The sequence below is a fragment of the Prinia subflava genome, chromosome 3 (assembly GCF_021018805.1).
Source record: "Prinia subflava isolate CZ2003 ecotype Zambia chromosome 3, Cam_Psub_1.2, whole genome shotgun sequence".
In the NCBI taxonomy this organism is placed as follows: Eukaryota; Metazoa; Chordata; class Aves; order Passeriformes; family Cisticolidae; genus Prinia; species Prinia subflava.
The window spans coordinates 80,922,298-80,941,266 of NC_086249.1; the positions used below are offsets into that span (position 1 = coordinate 80,922,298).

Consider the following 18,969-nt stretch of genomic DNA (forward strand, 5'->3'; position numbering starts at 1 on the left):
TTAAGCAAAACCAATCTATTTTATTTCTGTCAAGTCAGTATTTCATTTTTAAACAATCAAACAACACAACTCCAGAGAACTTACAGTTTCCCATTAGTTATCATGACTACTGAAAACATACAAAGCACTTAGAAATTGTTTTAACCAACCTGGAGTTTTTGTAAATCTTCATCTGTAACTGAATACCACAGTCAAAACCATCAAATATAGGTACTTTCCATCCTGAGTTAGTAATATCAGATGAACTATCCTGCAACACTACAGCACTGCAAAAATATCCCAGTAATTTTGATTAAAAAGAAAGTACCTGAAATTGAGAACTCTGCTTGTTACATAAAAGCCTATAAACAAAAATCTGTCAGCAAAATCAGTAAATGGCTCAAATATGTCAGTAGTTGTATTAAATAACACTTAGTGGACTAATAAACAATACAATTTGAAAAGAACTCTTTAGGAAGCTTGTAGTGGCTATATTCACTGAATACTTTTGCAGTACATTCTTCACAGACTGAATGGAACTGTTTATGACAGGAACACCTTTGGCACAATGCATTTAAATTAAAGCAAGCTGACCACACTTATGTAAGGCAAACACCTATCAAGGCAGAGCTGTAACAGAAAGCCTGTGATGATAATGACAGTAACCACCACACTGTGTGTGTGTACAGATCATGCTTAAAAATTCTTCTTTTGCAGAATGCAGCAAGAGATATAAGCCAAACATTTTAGTAAGAAACCAGAACTCCTATACCTTCAAGAGCACACCATGAATCACTGCTTCCTCATGAGAAATTATCAATATTGTGTCTTCTGTCATCAGTATTACATAAAGCTGGAACTGAAAAACCACAGCAAGCATATAAACTTGACATACTCTGAAGAAATAAAACAAAACCAGAGGAGTTACTCATAGTAGTGCAGATAATGACTTCTGTTACCAAGAATTCCACTTTCATATGTAAATCCAGAAAAAAAAGGAATGAACCTAGGAGAAGAAATTCGGTAACAGTAGCTGAAATGCAATAACTTTTTTCAAATTAGGCTTCTAGCATACACCCAAAAATGTCAAAGCTTGATGATATCTGTGGAAATATGAGCACCAATGTAGCTTCTAAATTTTTTCCGAATCTAGCAATTATAAATAAATTCAGAACCAAGAAAACTGCTTTCAACTGCAGGAAGTTATTAATTAACAAAATGTTATCTGCAGTAAAAAGCTATCAGGAAAGAAAATGAGTAAATAAATTGACTTCTGGTTTTGGAGGAGAAAAACATTTAAGTCAATTTAATTTAATATATGAGTATTTAATTCAATTTTTTTAATATAAAACAGTTGGGCATGTTATTCTGGACACTACTTTTGAAAGTATTTCTGAATTTTCACAATTTATTCAAGTTCTTCTTTTGAAAGTGGTAAAAGAAAGAAGTGGGTGGCTGGGAAGAAAGTGAAATCTTTACTGGGTCATATTCTGCACTTCATGTTTTTACAGTCAATTTTATCAATCTCTTCTCTCAAAAATCTGTACTAGGAAGGCACATCTAATATGGGCCAACAGGAGTTAGACTGCTTCATAAAACTATTAACATATCCTACATTCAAAACCTGAGTGCTGCAATCAAATACTATTCCTGAAATTCCCTGGGTGACTTTCTCTCTCTAACTCCTCCTTTTCACTCTCCCTCTCGCTTTGCTCTCCAACATTCACAGTTCCTTCATCTCTGTCATGAGAGCACTGGACTTCAAGTTGAAAATCTTGGTTCTTTCATGGAAAAAATAAAAGAAAGACAAAACAGTGCTCATAGAACATATAGCAATTACTCTAACAGTAAATCCAAGCATGAGGGTATTTCACACACTTCTGTCTTCTTATCACAGAACAGGAGCATGTTTCTGTCTTTTCTAAAAGATTACTGAAATTTGAGTTACAGAAGGGAATGTGAAGAATCTTTTTATTGCTGCCTCTGATGAATAGCATCAGCACTTACTTTTTGCAGTCCTTGTGTCTTCAAACTAACAACAGGGGTAGAGACAAACACTTTTGACTGAATCGATACAATGGTAGCTTTCTTCTCAATAAACTGAGCTATTTCATCTTCCAGAAGTTTTTTCTTTTCCTCTAATTTCAGCTCTTCATCTTGATGCATTAGCATAAGATGTTCAAATTTAGTCAGTACCTATTTAAAGAAAGCACAAAAAATAACATTTCCAACTGACAACACAAGGTGGTGATATCACAATATAAAAACCCTCTGCAAATTAAAAGTAAAACTCATCTCAACTTGTGTTAATGGTTGTTAGAAATTACAGTTATTTCCCCAAACTGTTAAGACTAAAAAACAACAATACAGAAAAATAATAACTTTTATCTGTTAAAACATGACTGTTCTCATGATCCAGGCTATTACACTCAAAGTACACGTGGAAAACACAGAAAGCACTAAGTGAATACTACATTCCCTACTACATTTTACTGTATCTTTATTGTATCAAAATAAGGAGGCCTTTAGTGATGAACCAATAATCAACAGACAGATTAAATCAAGATGTCTCAAGTAGAATACAGTTCCCTAAAATCAGGTGGGGAAGTGTATATTGATCAGATTTAAATATTAGTAAGTACACACAGTTAGTCTGGTTGGGAAGTTATTGGTGGGCTGCAAGAAGCCACCTACTTTTCTACTGTAACTGTTCTTTGATATTTTTTTAACATATTAATGCATTTTAGCTTCCAGATGTATTTTGACCACCTTAAACCTACTGTGAAGTTGTGTGTGACAACAAAAGGGGTACTTAATCCTTCCTCATCTCCCATTTCCCCACACAGAAATTCTCCTAGAATCCTGCTTTTGCAAAGAAGAAACTAAGACTACAAATGTAACGGTATGCCTGCTGTACACAGCAGAGCTGACTGATTTTATAGGTGCACCTACAAGTTTCCTCCAAATGAAGGATGTGAAAGAAATCTGAAGTACAACAGGAATTTTGGTTTTCTTTAGCTCCAGATACAAAATTGGTTTTCTTTAGCTCCAGATACAAAATATAGCAGCAAGAGTACATAGCAAATATTCTTTAGGAGTGATTGCATGATCACTTTCCCACATCAGGAACTTAATATCCATAATTCTGCAATATGCAGAGCTCACAAACTACTTGGCATAAATCATACAAGGATAATAGCAAAGAGTTAGCACTGATGCTGTGTAAGACCTTGCTGAACCTGCTTTGAACATGACTAAGCATTCCTTCAAGTGGACTGCCTCATACTGAGAAAGACTGAATCTGACTTTTTCTTTCTTCACAAGTAGTATGGGTGTCTTAACGGATTTAGAAAACAACTATTAAGCCACCTTCTTATTTAAAACATGCACCTGAGTACCCCAAAAAAACCTGCTACAGCATTGCTGGGGGACTGAGGTACAGAAAGGAAAATTAATAAAAGTACACAGGTTTCCAATTTCAATTAGACCAGTGTTTTAATATAAATATGCGTGACCACAATAAGAGTCTGGTAGAAAGTAGATGAGAAGCTCCTATCTTGCTAGTCCAGCTTGACAGGACTAAATCTTCAAAAACAGAGCCAAGAAATATTTCACATCTTCAATCAATCTTAAGGCAGCTGAGATGAGATTTTGAAACCAGAACTGAAACAAACCAACAAAATACCACACACGCACACTTTCAAACTTCTCAGCATGAGGGCTGAGTTTAGACTTAATAACAGAATCCGGAAGTCAGGCAAACACGCATGACCCACTCTGAAAAGATTTTTTCCTAAAAACTCGGTTTTTGCAGAGCAATCTATGCACGAAAAGCACTTACTGAGCTGTTATGGCATACCAATGTTTCTCACCACACTGCTAGAGAAGACACACAACCATAATATTCATCAGTCTCTTCACTGTATCACCTCCTACTCTATAGATTCGTACCAGCTATCTATCAAAGCCTTTAGACCACAGGCTCCTGACTTCCTGTAATAAGAATGCCATTTATAGAATCACAGAATCATGTACCCTGGGAAAGATCTTTAAGATAGTCAAGTCCAAGCACAAACCCAGCACTGCCAAGTCCACTGCTAAACCATGTCCCCAAGTGCCACATCTACACAACATCTAAATACCTCCAGGCATGGCGACTCACCACTTACCTGGGCAGCCTGTTCTCCAACACTTAACAACCCTTTCAGTGAAGACATTTTTCCTAATATCCAGTCTAAACCTCCCATGACTCAACTTGAAGTCCATTTCCTCTCATGTTGTCACTTAGCACTTGGGAGAAAAGACAAACCCCAAAATCATCACACTTGTCCTTCCAGGTAGTTGCAGAGAGCAATAAAATCTCCCTTGAGCCTTCTTTATTTCAGGCTAAACAACCAACCCCAGCTGCCTCAGCTGCTTCTCACAAGATATATTCTCTTGTTTGCTGGTGTCTAATCAATCTGCTAATCCAATCAACCTGTGTAATCAAACTGCTTTTGATTTCAAGCATTACTGTCCTCAAAACATTAGGAAATTATAAATATCAACCAGTGATTTTGTTAACAACTTAGCTGTTCCAAATCTCAGAAAACAAACACAAGACAGACAGGCATGCTTGCCTGTTGCTCTGCCTCTTCCAACATTGCTGCTTTTTCGTTCACTCTCTGCAAAAATCGTTGTTTAATCTCCTCTTCTTTTCTTTCCATTTCAAGGCAGAACTCGAGCCTCTTTGCCTCAATGACTTCCTGCAGACTGAAGTTCAAAAATGTAAGCAACTCTCCTGCAAGCTGCTTTATTCAGTATGGAAAACCAACAATCTAGAAAATTATTTAAACAATTAATACTCATCTGAAATATTAATTTCTACAGCTTCCCACATAAAAAAATCATAAAGAAACCTAAACAGAAGCAAGCATCTTATCTTTCTATTTTTTTATTTACATAAACAACCCTGAGTAAAATTACTTATGCTAACAGCTCCTGGGCAATTTACATTTCAAAGTGAATGCAACACTTCAGGCATCTCATGTTCTAAAGACTAGATTTATACCTTTCTGACTCCAACAAGTATAAGCTGCTTCTTTAAGTTGCTTACCACTACTACACTGAAATTGCCAGAAAAATCTCCCAAAATTTCCGCATTGTGAAACCTCAGTCTTCAAGTAGGACCATACAAAAACAATTAATCTGGAGCATTAATGTAACAAAAAAATAACTGTTCCTATATGAAAATGAAAGAAAGTAACAGGATCTTCAAAACACAAAGCACTCTTTTTGTAATGTCAAAATTTAAATATGGAAGAATTACATTAATATAGAATGAATTCAATTTCCTAAGTAGTTCAACATCCAAAACACAGGGTACTTTACAACATGCAACAGCCAAAACCCCGAGACTGCATTTTTTTTTCAGCTGGATCCCCTCTTCCAGAAGCAAATAAACTGCATATATACCATACTTATATTTGAAACTATATAGGAACAGTAAATTAGTTCAGATCATTGAGCAAATCTCTGGCAGAAAACCAAGTCAGCAAGTAAATCAAACATTTTGTTACTTTTAAATCTATGCCTCCCTTCTCTTTTCAGTACACAAGATAATTTTTTTCCTCTAAACAACAGTTACTTGAAATTGAGATACTTCTTTAATGTCAAAGCATATCATAGCAAATTAAAAGATGCTAGTAATTTACTCATATGAATAAATAACTAGAGGTTTGACATTTTCAGGGTCTATACTACCAGGCAGTGCTGGCAGGAAACATTGTGCTTTTCAAGAAATATGAATGGAGCTCGTACACACATGTACCTCATACACCAAACTTCCCTTGGAAAGCAAACCTGTTTAATGACACAAGTTCTTCCATCAAAACATTCACCACAAACTTCTCTAAGTCACACGATTGCAGAGAGCAGAACTGGTAGACCACAGACAGCTGTGTTAATGGTTATTGGAAACCCAAAAGCATTGTCTTCTATGATATTGGGCTCAAGAACAGAACAAACCATGGATAATGTTCTAGCTTTCTTCTGGGGCTGTTCTTTACACCTTTCATCTCTTCTAACACTTGCTGAGTGCTGACTAGTCAGCCCTTTCCAGCTAACATGAGTTACTATCCTTTGCCAGGTAACTCATGCCTTCCACCTTCATGTAAAATAAATAGGTATGTATATTAAGTATTTCATTTTGATTTATACTTCTAATATACATACACACTTATGGTTTTGACCTATCTTTTATTGTTTCTATTTAAACCATTTATAAATGGAAAAACTTCCCCCCCCCAAAAAAAATCCAAAGAGTTAATTATTTAGAGCAACACTAAGCTTAAACAGCTCTCTTCTATCTTTATATTTAGGGTGACTGGGCAGTTTCTCAATCTTAAAGTTTCTTATTTGTATTCAAAATATCATCTAAAGAGAGAAGAAACATCTTGAAATTGTAGATGCAGACAATGTTCGTACAATATGAAGGTCAGAGCACTCCTCCTACTCTATCTTATTCGAGCACTACATGGCAACAAAATAAATTCAGAACAGTTACCCTTTTGTGTTTGGTTTTGTTTTTGGGGCTTTTAATCAGCTGTGAAGTAACTGAGGTCACCCTGAAATTCTAAATCCCTAAATCCACATGGAACAGGGGCATGGTTTTCACACAGATATATTAATTCCCACTATCTCTAAGTTTAGACAATAATGCTACAGCACAGGTTTTTCAAATGCTAGCAATCTCACACTATACATGCTTCTGCACACAGTGTCAGTTCTGATAGATAAAATGCTGCCTTTGGGAATAATAAAGCTGCTAGAGCAAATGCTAGACTAAGTTAACATGCTGCAATCACACCCTCATTTCTTTATGTGGACATCTTTAGACCCAGACTAGGTTACTTTATCACAGAAAAGCAATTTTGTGTTGAAATTAGTAAAAGATTAACTTTGAAGACATTCAACTCAGTAACTAATCATATTACACATAGAAAAAAGATGAGAAATAAAAGTGTATTTTTTTAAATTTACCATGCAGGTGGTTGTGGATGCCATTAAGTGTTCGAGGGGAAGTGTGGAAGTGTTCAAGGCCAGGACTGGATGGGGCTTTGAGCAACCTAGTTTGGTGGACGGTGTTCCTGTGCATGGTAGGTGGGTTGGAACTAGATGGTCTTTGAGGTCTCTTTCAGTCCCAACCATTCTATGACTCCTTGAAATACCCCCTCCCCCTGGACTGAGCTGTTCTGGAAATCACCAAGACAACTAAACCAAAACTTCCTTTTCTGCGTGTGGCGTACCAGCAACACAACAACCCAAACACTCTTTGGTGTTAGGAGATTTGGGGAGGAAGGAAAAACAGTCCACCAAATCTTAAGCCAATCCTTTCAACATTACTACATCCACTGCTCACAGTAAAATATTTTTTGGTTTAGCTGAAGACTGGTTTCACTGCTTCTCATTTAGCACATTATGAAAATCACATTCACGGGTTCTCTCATTCTTCTGGCTTAGACATCCAGAATGTTACACTCTGTCCAAAGACACTTGCAAAATTTAAATGTTATAACTAATTACTTAAATAATGTATGCTTACTGAGGTTTTGGAGTAAGGGATTGTGAACAAAGTCTAAACTAATCATACATACCAGCACTACCACCTGCCTTTCTACAGGAGCATAGCTGTGACATACAGTTTTTTCTGTCTGCATGAGACTGAAAGTATGGAAGCCTAAAATTGCAAATCAGTCACATTATGTTCATAAATAAAGACTCTGAAGTGAATTCTACTCTCAGTGGAACACAATGTGCAAATACATGTGAACAATACAGATATTTAAAGTTCATCAATTACACTTTTAAAAGCTTTCAAATTTGAAAGTAACATTTGTAACTTTTTGCATAACATTTGACTATCAATTAATGTATATCAGAAAAACAAACAAACAAAAAAACCACTAAAAAAAAACCAAACAAAAATATTAAATACCTAGTAGAAGGTGCTTCTAGCACAGTGCTTTGACTCAGACCACTAGCTCAGTTGATATCAAGCAATAATAAGGATGTGGTAGACCTAAAGAAATTACCAATTTTCCAGTAGAGGCATGAAAAAGAGGTATTTTGGGTGTGGTCCAATCTCATCCTAAAATGGTTAAAATATTTAGCTCAAATGAGAAGGTCTGCAGCTGGTCAGATGAACTCCATTGCCAAGGACTTCTCAAGAAAAAGGTCTAATAGCCTTTCAAATTTTAGGTTTCTTGTCTTAGACATGACAAGAGTAATGTCAACCTTCCTCTACATATAAAATTATTCATATCATTGAATCTTTCCTGGTTTTCTGTTATCATATTCAAAACATTCTGAAAAATAAACAAGCTTAAAAACTGCAAGGTCTGAATATCCCAGTTTCGGGGAGGAAAAAAACATAGAATGATTCCTCACATACTGAGAAACTAAGATGCTTATGTTACAACTATGTTTAATTGCAATTATAATGGAGAACAAACTGAAATTATGATGACAGAAAAACAACTAACCCAGAAAATTATTAACATCAGCAAATCTAAAGACGGAAGCATACAATCTGAGTATCAATCCTCAGCTGTTTTCCACAGACCCTGGCCTATCAGTTTTCTTCTTTCAAAACAAAAATGTGCCCATATGAAACAACTTTAATTGAAAAATGGACTTAACAAAATGTCCAACTTCAAAACACTACCAGTCCTTTCCTCCCTTGCAAACACTTAGGCTAAAACTAGCTATGTGTGTGTATATTTAGAAGTTTGTTTTCCTGGAAGCACTCTTCATGTCTAGATTTCTGTTTTCAAGTGTTCCAAATTTTACCATTCTAAACACCACAGCAATTATCTCTTGCTAAGAATGACCTGAAACTAGGAATTCATGTTCCTAATGGACATAATTGGACCATCAAAAAGGCAGGACCAGACCATCTGCACACACACAGAAAACCTTATCTTTACTTTTCAAATATAAAGAAATGCAAATGCCAATTTCAAAATTTAAAAAAAAATATTTTTTTTAATTTCAGCAAAAATTTAGAAAATGTAAAAAACCCACTTCCTGAATTTTATATCCAACAGTTACTGCATAAAATGCATAAGCCACACCCTAAACACTCTGCTATCCATTGATTTCATTACTTCATTCTTAGAATGCATTGCAAACTAACAAATTTAAAAGTTATTATGAAATAGCTTCACCAAAAATACAGAATTAGGAAACAGGTGTTTTAAAAGTCACTTAAGATTATCTTTATTTTCCCTTCTCAGTAGAAATAATAAAATCTTAATTTTAAAAATTATAATACTATAAATTATAAATTTATATATATGAATAAAATATAATTATAAAAAATAAATCTTTATTTTCCCTCTCTCTAGTAATAAAGGTGCAACTATATATTGGTAGTGTATGCTGAAACCATCTCCTTCCACAACTTCCATAAAAAAGTGAAACTTGCCAACATATTTTTTCACATGTAAGAGTGAAAGCCTTTAGAGATGTCTGCCCACAACCTACCTCACAAGGTGGCTGGACATCCAAGAATTACTGGTTTGGCTTTGCAGTAGCATACAATTTTGGATGAACAAACTGCTGTCCTACTTCTAAATCCGAAAGAGTAGTACAGGAACTTCACAGGCAGCTTCTTCCCAGCATGCCAAAAGTCAGGGCACATGTGCTGCTCAAGTGTCAGTGTTCAAATGTTACAAACAGCCAATTACCCAAGTCTAGCAAAGGTTTTCTAAATTTACATTATTATCAAATTTAGTATGTAGACAGCTACATCACAGGCACAAAATATGAATTCTCTACATGCATTCTGATCATTATTTACACAACAAGCATGAAATTTTAATCTTCAGGCATATTCTGCTATGCAATATTAATTATACTCTAAAACTACAGCTCTTAGAATCCACATGTATATACTGTAAACATCTTTAAGGACAAAGAGGATGACAAATTAGTAACACATTTTTGCCTAAAACAATTGGATAGTCCCTATTCTAAAAGTTATTTAGATGTACAAGCAAACTGGGAAGCACTGAACTTCCTCCATGTAAAAAGACATTCTCTATCACATTGCTGAGGATTTTTTTTTATTTTTGTGTTTCCTCGGTAATCTGGTAAAACACCTTATGGGTAAGGCTGCACTAATCTGCCAATTACACTGCAAACACATCCTCTAAATTCTCTTACATGTTTATGGTATAATAAAATGTCTCTTCCAAAACACCTTCTCTTTCAGACCTCAGCATCATTCACTATGCCACATTACTGAGGGACAACCACATCCATCCTAGTCTTATTTTTCTCTTCCTGCTGCAGTAAATCTGGGAAAAAGTTCATTTTTCTAGATTCTTATGGAATATCTATTCTCATCCTTCCAAAACAATTACATTTTCAGTAATTTACCAAAACTAATTATTAAGTGTACTTTCTTGCCAAAACTCTCTCAATAAAGCTGACATCTAGTGGGCTGTACATAAAATTCACACACCAGAGAGAACTCAGTTCTTCTGTATGTCCAAGAAGCAAACAACTTCTAAATGAACTCCAAAGTGTAAAATACTGGGACATTCTGATGTGAACCTGACACTTCAGGCTGTTAAAAAACCACAAACTGTGTAGGGGTTTTACAAAGGTAATTCCTTTGTTTGTAGAAGAAAACACTTCTATGGATGATGGTTTTTATAATTTAACTCTTATCCTGAGATGGCTGTACATCATGAAATCCAGCTTCAGAAACGCCAAAGGTACTGGAATCAATATTGCCATGAATAAATCTCTAAAAAAAAGTCTTCCATACATAAGGATAACAAGACATCAGCTGTTAACACAGGTTCTTAAACTAAACCTAAACCAAATGAAAATTCTATGGTTAATTTCAGTTGGTTTTAAACCTCTTTCACCTTTGCTTCTCTTTCCATGAAAAGGATATATTACATTCTTGTTAAGTCAAGTCTTCAGTTAAAAGAACAGTCCCACGCATAAAGAAAAAACAAAGAAATCTGGAAGAGGGAGATGAGAGAACTGGAAGTAAAAGATTAAACAAAATGGATATAGAAATTGTAAATGGTTCCTGCAGAAAGCAGCTTTACCACATGGAAGAACTGAGTGTCTATAACCTTCCACTTAACTTTCCTTTGGAATCCTCTTTTAACTCTCTACAGACCAGCAAGAGATTTCTTGACCTGAAAATGCTAAGACATTTGTTATTATGGCAGATAATGCGGGAAGCCAACAGCATAACCACTTATTTTGTAAAAGTTTTTCTTTCAGTTCCTTCTGAACCTCAAATCCAATCAAACCAGTATTCAGAATCAGACATTCCTAAGAAAGAAAGTAAAACATAATACTAATATATAATGAAAATTATTTAAAAGTTCATAAAGCACAGGTACCTAAAGAAAACTGACATGCTTCCTGAGAAAAATTAAAATCCTCAGGTTCATTATAGAAGAGAATGATTCCAGAAATACAATTGGCTTTCATGTTTTTAAAAAGAATGCTCATTTACACCCATATAGTTCCCCATGAAGGTAACTGAATGAAGAGCTACATCCTTCAATTAAAAAAAATATTCTTTCCTTCTTAGAAAACTTATTTTATGTGTGAACACTGCTCTGCATTGGGTTGATGTGAACAGATGCTGGAAATGAATGCACATTAAATCCTTTACCTGACTGGTTTGTTCTCAGGGCCAATGTCTCTGCAACCCAACTTTTCCAGTCTGCAGCATCTGTACAACTCATAATATGCACGAGTCTTCTCTCTTAAGTCTTCCATATTTCTGCAAAGCATCCTGCGAAGCCTTAAAGTGTCACAGTGGCTCTCATTTTCCACTAATCAGTAAAAGGAGATTTTATTATTATGTAGAAGTAGCAAAATAGTCAAAATACATTTTAAACAGCATCACTTACCTTTTCCTAGAAGTACATTTAGTGAACAAAGTATCTTGTTTATTATACCTCTTATATTCCTTATCATGTCTAATAGACACACTGAAATACTGAAGACCTGTAAGTACTGGTGAACATATTTCAACCTGTCCTGATTTCCTGTTTGAGCTGAACAATACCACATTTCTCTCTTTTTTAACCCTCTTTACTGACAATCATAAATGCTTGAAATTTGGTAGCACTAGAGGTACTGTCACTATCCTAACCTACCCAAATACTACGTACAGCACCTCATACCTTGATCCCAAAGATGCATCAGTGTGAATGAAACTAGAAATTAGTGCATGCCTCAAGTATTAATTGCTAAATTCCTTATACTGTTGATCCAAAATATAATCAGTCTGGCATCACTGAAACTGCCCCTTGTATTATTGGTGAATTTTATACTTCAACAACAGCAAAAATCTTGTAAAAATACTCCTAAGAATTCCTTTACCTTTTACAATGCCCCAAGGGTACTGACGAGCTCTCACCATTTTGTTTCCAATTTTCACCTTCTCCATACTTCCTACCACAGCAAATGGCAAATAACCCTGTAGGAGTCATACCAATAAAGTCTTATCTGTCAGCATTCTTATGTTAAAACATAAAAACACTTCAGAAATAAATTAAGGAGGAAAACACCATTTCAGGAAAAGCCAACAGGCAGTTTAAAACCAGAAACCACAACTAGGAGATCAGTACCTAGGCAGTACCTACTGATAAAAATCTCAAACTAGAATAGAAGCAGAAGGAGCAGCTGACAGATCCAGATGGGTGTGTTGACAGCTCAGGGGAACCTCAACAGTCTGGAGAAATGGGCCAACAGGCACTTCATGAAGTAGAAATGAGAGCAATGCTAAGTCCTGCATGTCAGGAGGAATAAGGCCATGCCCCAGCACACGCTGGGGGCCAACTGTCTGGACAGGCACTTTGCAGAATAAGACATGGGGGCAGTGACCTGGTGAACAGCAGCTTGTCCCTGATTCAGCAGGTCTGTCCCAATGGCAAAGGCAGCCAACTACATCCTGAGCTGCACTGGAAATGTCAGCTCCAAACAGAAAACTGCTCTAGAACATATGACTCAATTCAGTCAGAGCTCACATCCCAGTAACACCCACGTGACAATCACACATTGGAGGCTGTGCTGTGGTTACTGCTGTGGGCTTGGCACACAGACAGGCTGGGCACTGACTGCCTGCCTGCTGACCCACAACAGCTGACCAAATAAAGAAACACCATTACCTGGAAAATAAATCACCAGCACAGCATGGAAGTGGTAAGTAACAAACCACCACATTTCCCCACAGGAAAAGGACCTGTTACTGATCAACAGCTGCACATTCTCACTCCCTGGCTGGGTAACAGGGGCTGGGAATGCACAGCCATGGGCTCTGGCATCCTGGCTCCTTTTCCCTCCTTTCAAACCCCAGTACACACAAACATGTTCATGTGCACCTACAAACACGTGCACAAGAGCAGCAAATACAGAGCACTCAAGGCAAAGCCATCTAGCTTCACAGCCTTAGGTGAAAGCTGGCAGCTACCTGGGACAATCGGAAAGGACGACAGAAATTATGCCAGAGTTACATCTCACTTTTTCATCCCCAGAGAAAATCTGTCCTAACTCCAAAAGAAAGTACTAAATAAAAGAAAAAAAGCAAGTGGAAAACTTGTTATTGTAGAAAGTTGTAGACATGAGGCATCTAAATATCTTCTCTACCAGATGTAAAATTATATCTGTTGAGGAAAAGAGCAAAGTCAATCTGTCCATCCACAATAGTAATTATACCTTAATTAACCAGGTATTAGAAAAACCACGGATGCATGAGAACCTCTTTTCTGTTACAGGTGTCAACAGCAGGGGTGCAGGAAGACTTGCAAGTAGGGAAAAAAACCCAACACATAAGACCTTTTTAAGGAGAAGAATAAACAAACTTGTGACATGCAAACTTACAGGCTTAAAGACAACGGTGAAAGCAGTGACCTTAATCAGCATTAGAGAATGATCCTTCACTGAAATATCAATGACAAATTTTTGTCGTTTACTTACATTTGTGATGGTATTAATCTCAGAAACGGTTTCATCATCAGTAGGAAACTGGTATATCCGGATGCCATTACTAACTAATTCACTCATTATTTTCCTCTTGAACTCTTGTAGCTCAGTTTTAGAAATGCTGTCTGCTTTGCCTATAACTGGTATAATGTTCACCTACAAATGACATAAATTATATGAAATGTGTGAGACTACAATTTTGAGGCGACAACTTTTGTAAATAGAATTGTTTTCTAATTAGCTGTTTCAAATTTCCTCCGCAGTCCATCCATTGATACCACATTTTCACAAACATTGAAAAATATTCTCATGGGCATCATTTAACTAACTAGCAACCAATATACTCCCTTAAAAGTAACTGATTCTAAGAACAAGGAAGGAGGTCTCATAGAGGGAAGTACTCAAAGGAAAGCAATGCCTACTTATTAACTAAATGCCATTAAGTATTTATATCTCGGTTAGAAAAAAATAGATTGTTTAGCTTATAGCAGCAGGGGACACGGCTCAGGTGTTAAATGAAAGCTGACAGTCTAAATACACAAAGAAAAGGAAGCTGGCTACCAAAGCCTGCCTACCCCCAAGCCCCTTCCTGGGGATCCTTTCAGCTACATCCTCTTCACCCTAACACTGCAGCACAGTTTCTCCAGTACCTGACACGAGCAGAGGAACGACAAAGGCTAAAGCCTCTCACTTACCAGTCTTTACACTAATTATTCAGAACACTGAATTCAGTTCTATTAAACTGCCCTATTTTCTAAAATAGTTATGGTAGTAAGTTGGAAGGCATCAGATGCCAATTTTTTCTTACAAATACTATCACCACTCCCAAAATACACCTTTTTCAGAACTAAATGGACATAATGAATGCAAATATCCAAATATCTTGAAAGAACAACATAAATAACTCTTCCAGATTTCAGAAGATGAAGAGTTTTACATCTTAGATGTAAATACATCTTTACATTCTTAGATGAAGAGTTCCTTGATCACAGATTCAAAAAGGAAAGAGAGGAAAAGAAAAAAAAGGAAAAAAAGGAAAAAAAGGAAAAAAACCACACACTTTCTTTTGGGACAGCTGTGGATTCTTCTGAATATTCTGTCTGAATGGAAATGCCTAAATGTCAAGAACAGAGTCAAAATGGATATTTTTCAAATAAGACTTCTGTCTTAAGCAAAATGTCCCCAAGAAAAAGAAGCAAGTCAGCTCTGAAGTATGGCTTCCAAAATTACCTGATGATAGTCTTTAATTGTGGAGCACACCTGCTCTAAGCACATATGGGGTAAAATATCAAAAATCAAATAAAATTACAGAATATTTTTTTTAATAACTGAACTAATTTAGAATTGTATAAACACTCTGTTACAGCTAGGATTAATTCACACCTTCAATCAAATTAGCTGAGGGGACATCAACTTAGGTTTTCTCCAATATAGGTCTAAAAATGGATGGAACACAGAGTCCTCAGAATTAAATTAACCTCTACTCTTTTTCAACATGAAAGTTGTCTTTTCAACGTGAACGTTTTTCAGGCACTCACTAAGTAGGAGAGAATTTCTTAGGAAATAAATAGCAGAGAAAACCGACCAAGGAGAACAGTAAAAAGCAAAATCATCAGAAACTGTAATTACAGCTATCAACACTGACATTAGATCATCACAATTATATAAAAATTGAAAAGCATAAAATTTACTCTGGCTTTAGATAAGCAACAAGGAAAAGAAATACATGTATTTGAAATTGCAGGTTGCAAGAGCAGGCTGATTTAAACATATCTCTATGAATCAATATAAAAATTTCTAAAAAACCCAAACTAACTCCCCACGATACTTTACTGATTTAACCATAACCTGCATACAATTCTGAGAGCATGAATTAGAACTGCAGAGCTCGTAATTGAATAATCACTATTTCCAGCAAGAAAGAGCACAGGAAAAGATTCCCTTTGACTGTGAATGAAATCTGGATGGTCTGTAGTGATGCCATCCTAAGCAAAACTATATGATTCTGCAATGTCTAAGTGCTAGTGTCCAAGTTCTTAGCTAGTCATCCGATTCATAAAAGAGAAAAAATGAATTGACCATAGATACTCTGTTTTTTCTTCAAGGACTGCAGAGTACAGGATGAACCTAATCTAGTCCAAGAACCCTCTCTACCTCTGAGCTGTGTAATCTGCTATTGTTTTGTAGCAACAGACCGTAACAAAAGCACACAGTGTACACTGTAGTGGATTTAGGAAGAAACTCAAGACAGCTTTTGACATAGATTTACACATTTGATTGGTGTATGTGGCTGTACTATCTTCTCTTAAGGGAATCCTGTACTCAGTGAATGCATCCAGGGACTACCACATCCTAGGAAATTCCGAGTTCTTAATTGCCACTGGGAGGATTCAGTACTAAAAGCACCACAAACATGCTCCACAATGAGATGGAAACAAAACTACAGTTAAAGCACACAACTCTTTCTGTGTGTACATGGATATTTTAGTAGTAAGATCAGAAAGAATCCATTGAAAAGGGATAAAACAACAGAGTTACATACGGTTCATGCTCTCTCTGTGCCAAAGCAGAACTAAAAATATTTACAGTAGGTGGCTAGAAGCCAAAGTTCCCCAAAGCAGAATTACTTTTGATTTATCCTGATGGAAGTATTTTCTTAGAATGCTGGGACTCGAAGATCTATATCCTTTTCTTTTGAAAGAAACACAGTTTTAAAGGAAGTTAAGTAAAGAGAGGGCACAACCTAGAAACCAACAACATAGCACACAGAAATGACCCTGCTGTCTCCTACCTTTGTACCACCATACCTTCCCTTCTCTGCTCTTGAGAAGTTCAAAATGCAAAATACATCCACAAACAAAGTAACAAAAATCCCAAATGTCCTTATCAAGCACAAATGTGGACTAGGCGGCTGATTTAATCCTTGTTATCTTGGAAAAACTTCTCACAAACAAGAAAGTGCAGAAAAAAAATTTAGCAGGAGGGGCTCTAGTAAAGCACAAAGGAAAACGCAAAAGGCAAAATTAAATCCAAATAATATAAGGTTTCTCCAAATAGGTTAAACATTTAGCTTCACACAGCCCTGTTACAGGAAGAAAGTTAAGGATTTAGAAAATGCAAGTAATTTCACTAGAAACTGCTATTTTAAAGCTTTCTAAACAAATCAAGATGTTAAAACACTACTGCAGTCTATCATAGGAAAAGCCATGTTGGCAGGGTGTTCTGTTCACGGCTCTTCAATTATCTATAACAAAGATCTTCACAGTGCTGCAGAGCTTTTGAAATGCCAACTTTCCAGCAGTTCCAAAACTGCTGGAAACACAACTGCTAGAAACAAGCTTGACTAGAAATACTACAGCACTTATGGAAGGTACCCTATCCAATCTCATTGTTTACTGTTTAATGAAAGCAAAGTTGGTGTGGTTCTACTTTTCTTAATATTTTTTTAAACTTTGTTGTGCTTCTTATTTCAATGTTCTTGCTATATCTGTCTCCTTTTGATTTGTAAATAAACAAGTGATGAAATGCAAGCTACTTGTGGAGCCCGTTCATTCTGAACTTTAAGTATATCAGTACCAAAAAACATTACAAAATTAAATGCATTGATACAGAACTGAAAGATGGTAGTGGATGGTAGTGGGCCTAAAAGCTACAAGATGCTTTAGAAAGTAAGACAAATTCTTGGAACTGTTTCCAAGTCTTACCTTACTGTCTAGGCTTCTCATAGTTAACAAATCTATGGTTTTTAGAGAACGGCCTGTAGGTGAAATGAAATAGAGGCAGACATGGATGCGAGTATCATGGTAGCTAAATAAAGAACGCATAACTTTCAGCTCTTCCTCGAGATAGGCTTCAAATTGTGCATCTATATAATCCACTATTGGCTGATAGCTGTAGGAAATAAAATTTAATAACCAGATATTAGCTACTCCTAAACAGAGACAGACTAAGAAGGGAATTCTCTTGTACTGTTCTGCGAATTTTTGCTTTACGTGTCAAAAGACTGCTCAAGTAGGGCAGAAAATTACGTGTAGAGACTAATCCTCGTTTCTCAAAAGCTACTCAAAAAAGAATTGTGCATCTAATACAAACAAAATATTTCCTAGCTACCACTAGTGAAAAAAGCTACATAGAGTTAATTATGATTATAACCAGACTTCCCAAGTGAAGTTTTTAAATCTTTGCAATTAAGCTGTGCAAATGCAGAACTCCTATATACAAGGAAGACACAACAACCTCTTAGGTACAATACAGGAAAAGACAGGATATGCAACTAATAGTACTAAGAAACAGAATTAACTTTATCTTCTGAAATACTGTACATGAGAGAGTTGTTAAACCATAGACAAAAGTTAAAATGAGAGATGTTAGAGAATAAAAATCTGATTTACAGTAAGTACAGTTTAAGTTTACTTCATCCTACTTAAAACCAGATTCTAATGTGCTTTCAAAAATAAAGCTTTGCTAGATGTAAAAGTAGTGCACCCTCACATTTCTTCTGCTCCACGAAGTTTACAAACCATATCAAATGCTATTGAAATCCAGAAGCAGGTGTTATACACAAAATCAAAAGAACAAAAAGGCACCTCATATACCACACATCAAAACACCTAATAGCTATACCAGTATCTACTTGTGCCTCCTTCATCCAACTCACCAGCAGTAGCAATTATCCTGTCATACCATAAGCCACAGATGTCATGATAACCTTAATGTGACTCTCTAACCTTTTATTATATGAATATTACCATTTAGGTACTCACATAATAAATTCTTTACAATTAAGCTGAAAGAAACAAAATCTGCTATGACAGTTCAGTCCTGGAAAAAATTCACAAAAGCAGAGACTCAAAAAAAGTTCTGAAAGATGCCAGTGTGCTTGCTTCTACATCTTCCAACTAAGCTGTGTGACACAAAAAACAAAGGCCTTCAGTAATCCACATAATGTTTATCCCAGTTTAAGGTCTTCAACAAATTATAATC

The 18,969-nt window shown here is 36.0% G+C and overlaps 1 protein-coding gene across 1 annotated transcript in view; it reads right to left on the reverse strand.

The window, feature by feature from the left end:
- The window catches only part of SEPTIN10 (septin 10), a 24,203-nt gene continuing 5,234 nt past the window's right edge, over positions 1–18,969 (reverse strand). The window contains 7 exon segments of the mRNA XM_063392702.1: positions 1–1,760; positions 1,987–2,175; positions 4,599–4,731; positions 11,669–11,831; positions 12,385–12,481; positions 13,981–14,142; positions 17,691–17,877. Coding sequence (XP_063248772.1) covers positions 1,617–1,760; positions 1,987–2,175; positions 4,599–4,731; positions 11,669–11,831; positions 12,385–12,481; positions 13,981–14,142; positions 17,691–17,877 — 1,075 coding nt within the window. The 3' untranslated portion in view covers positions 1–1,616.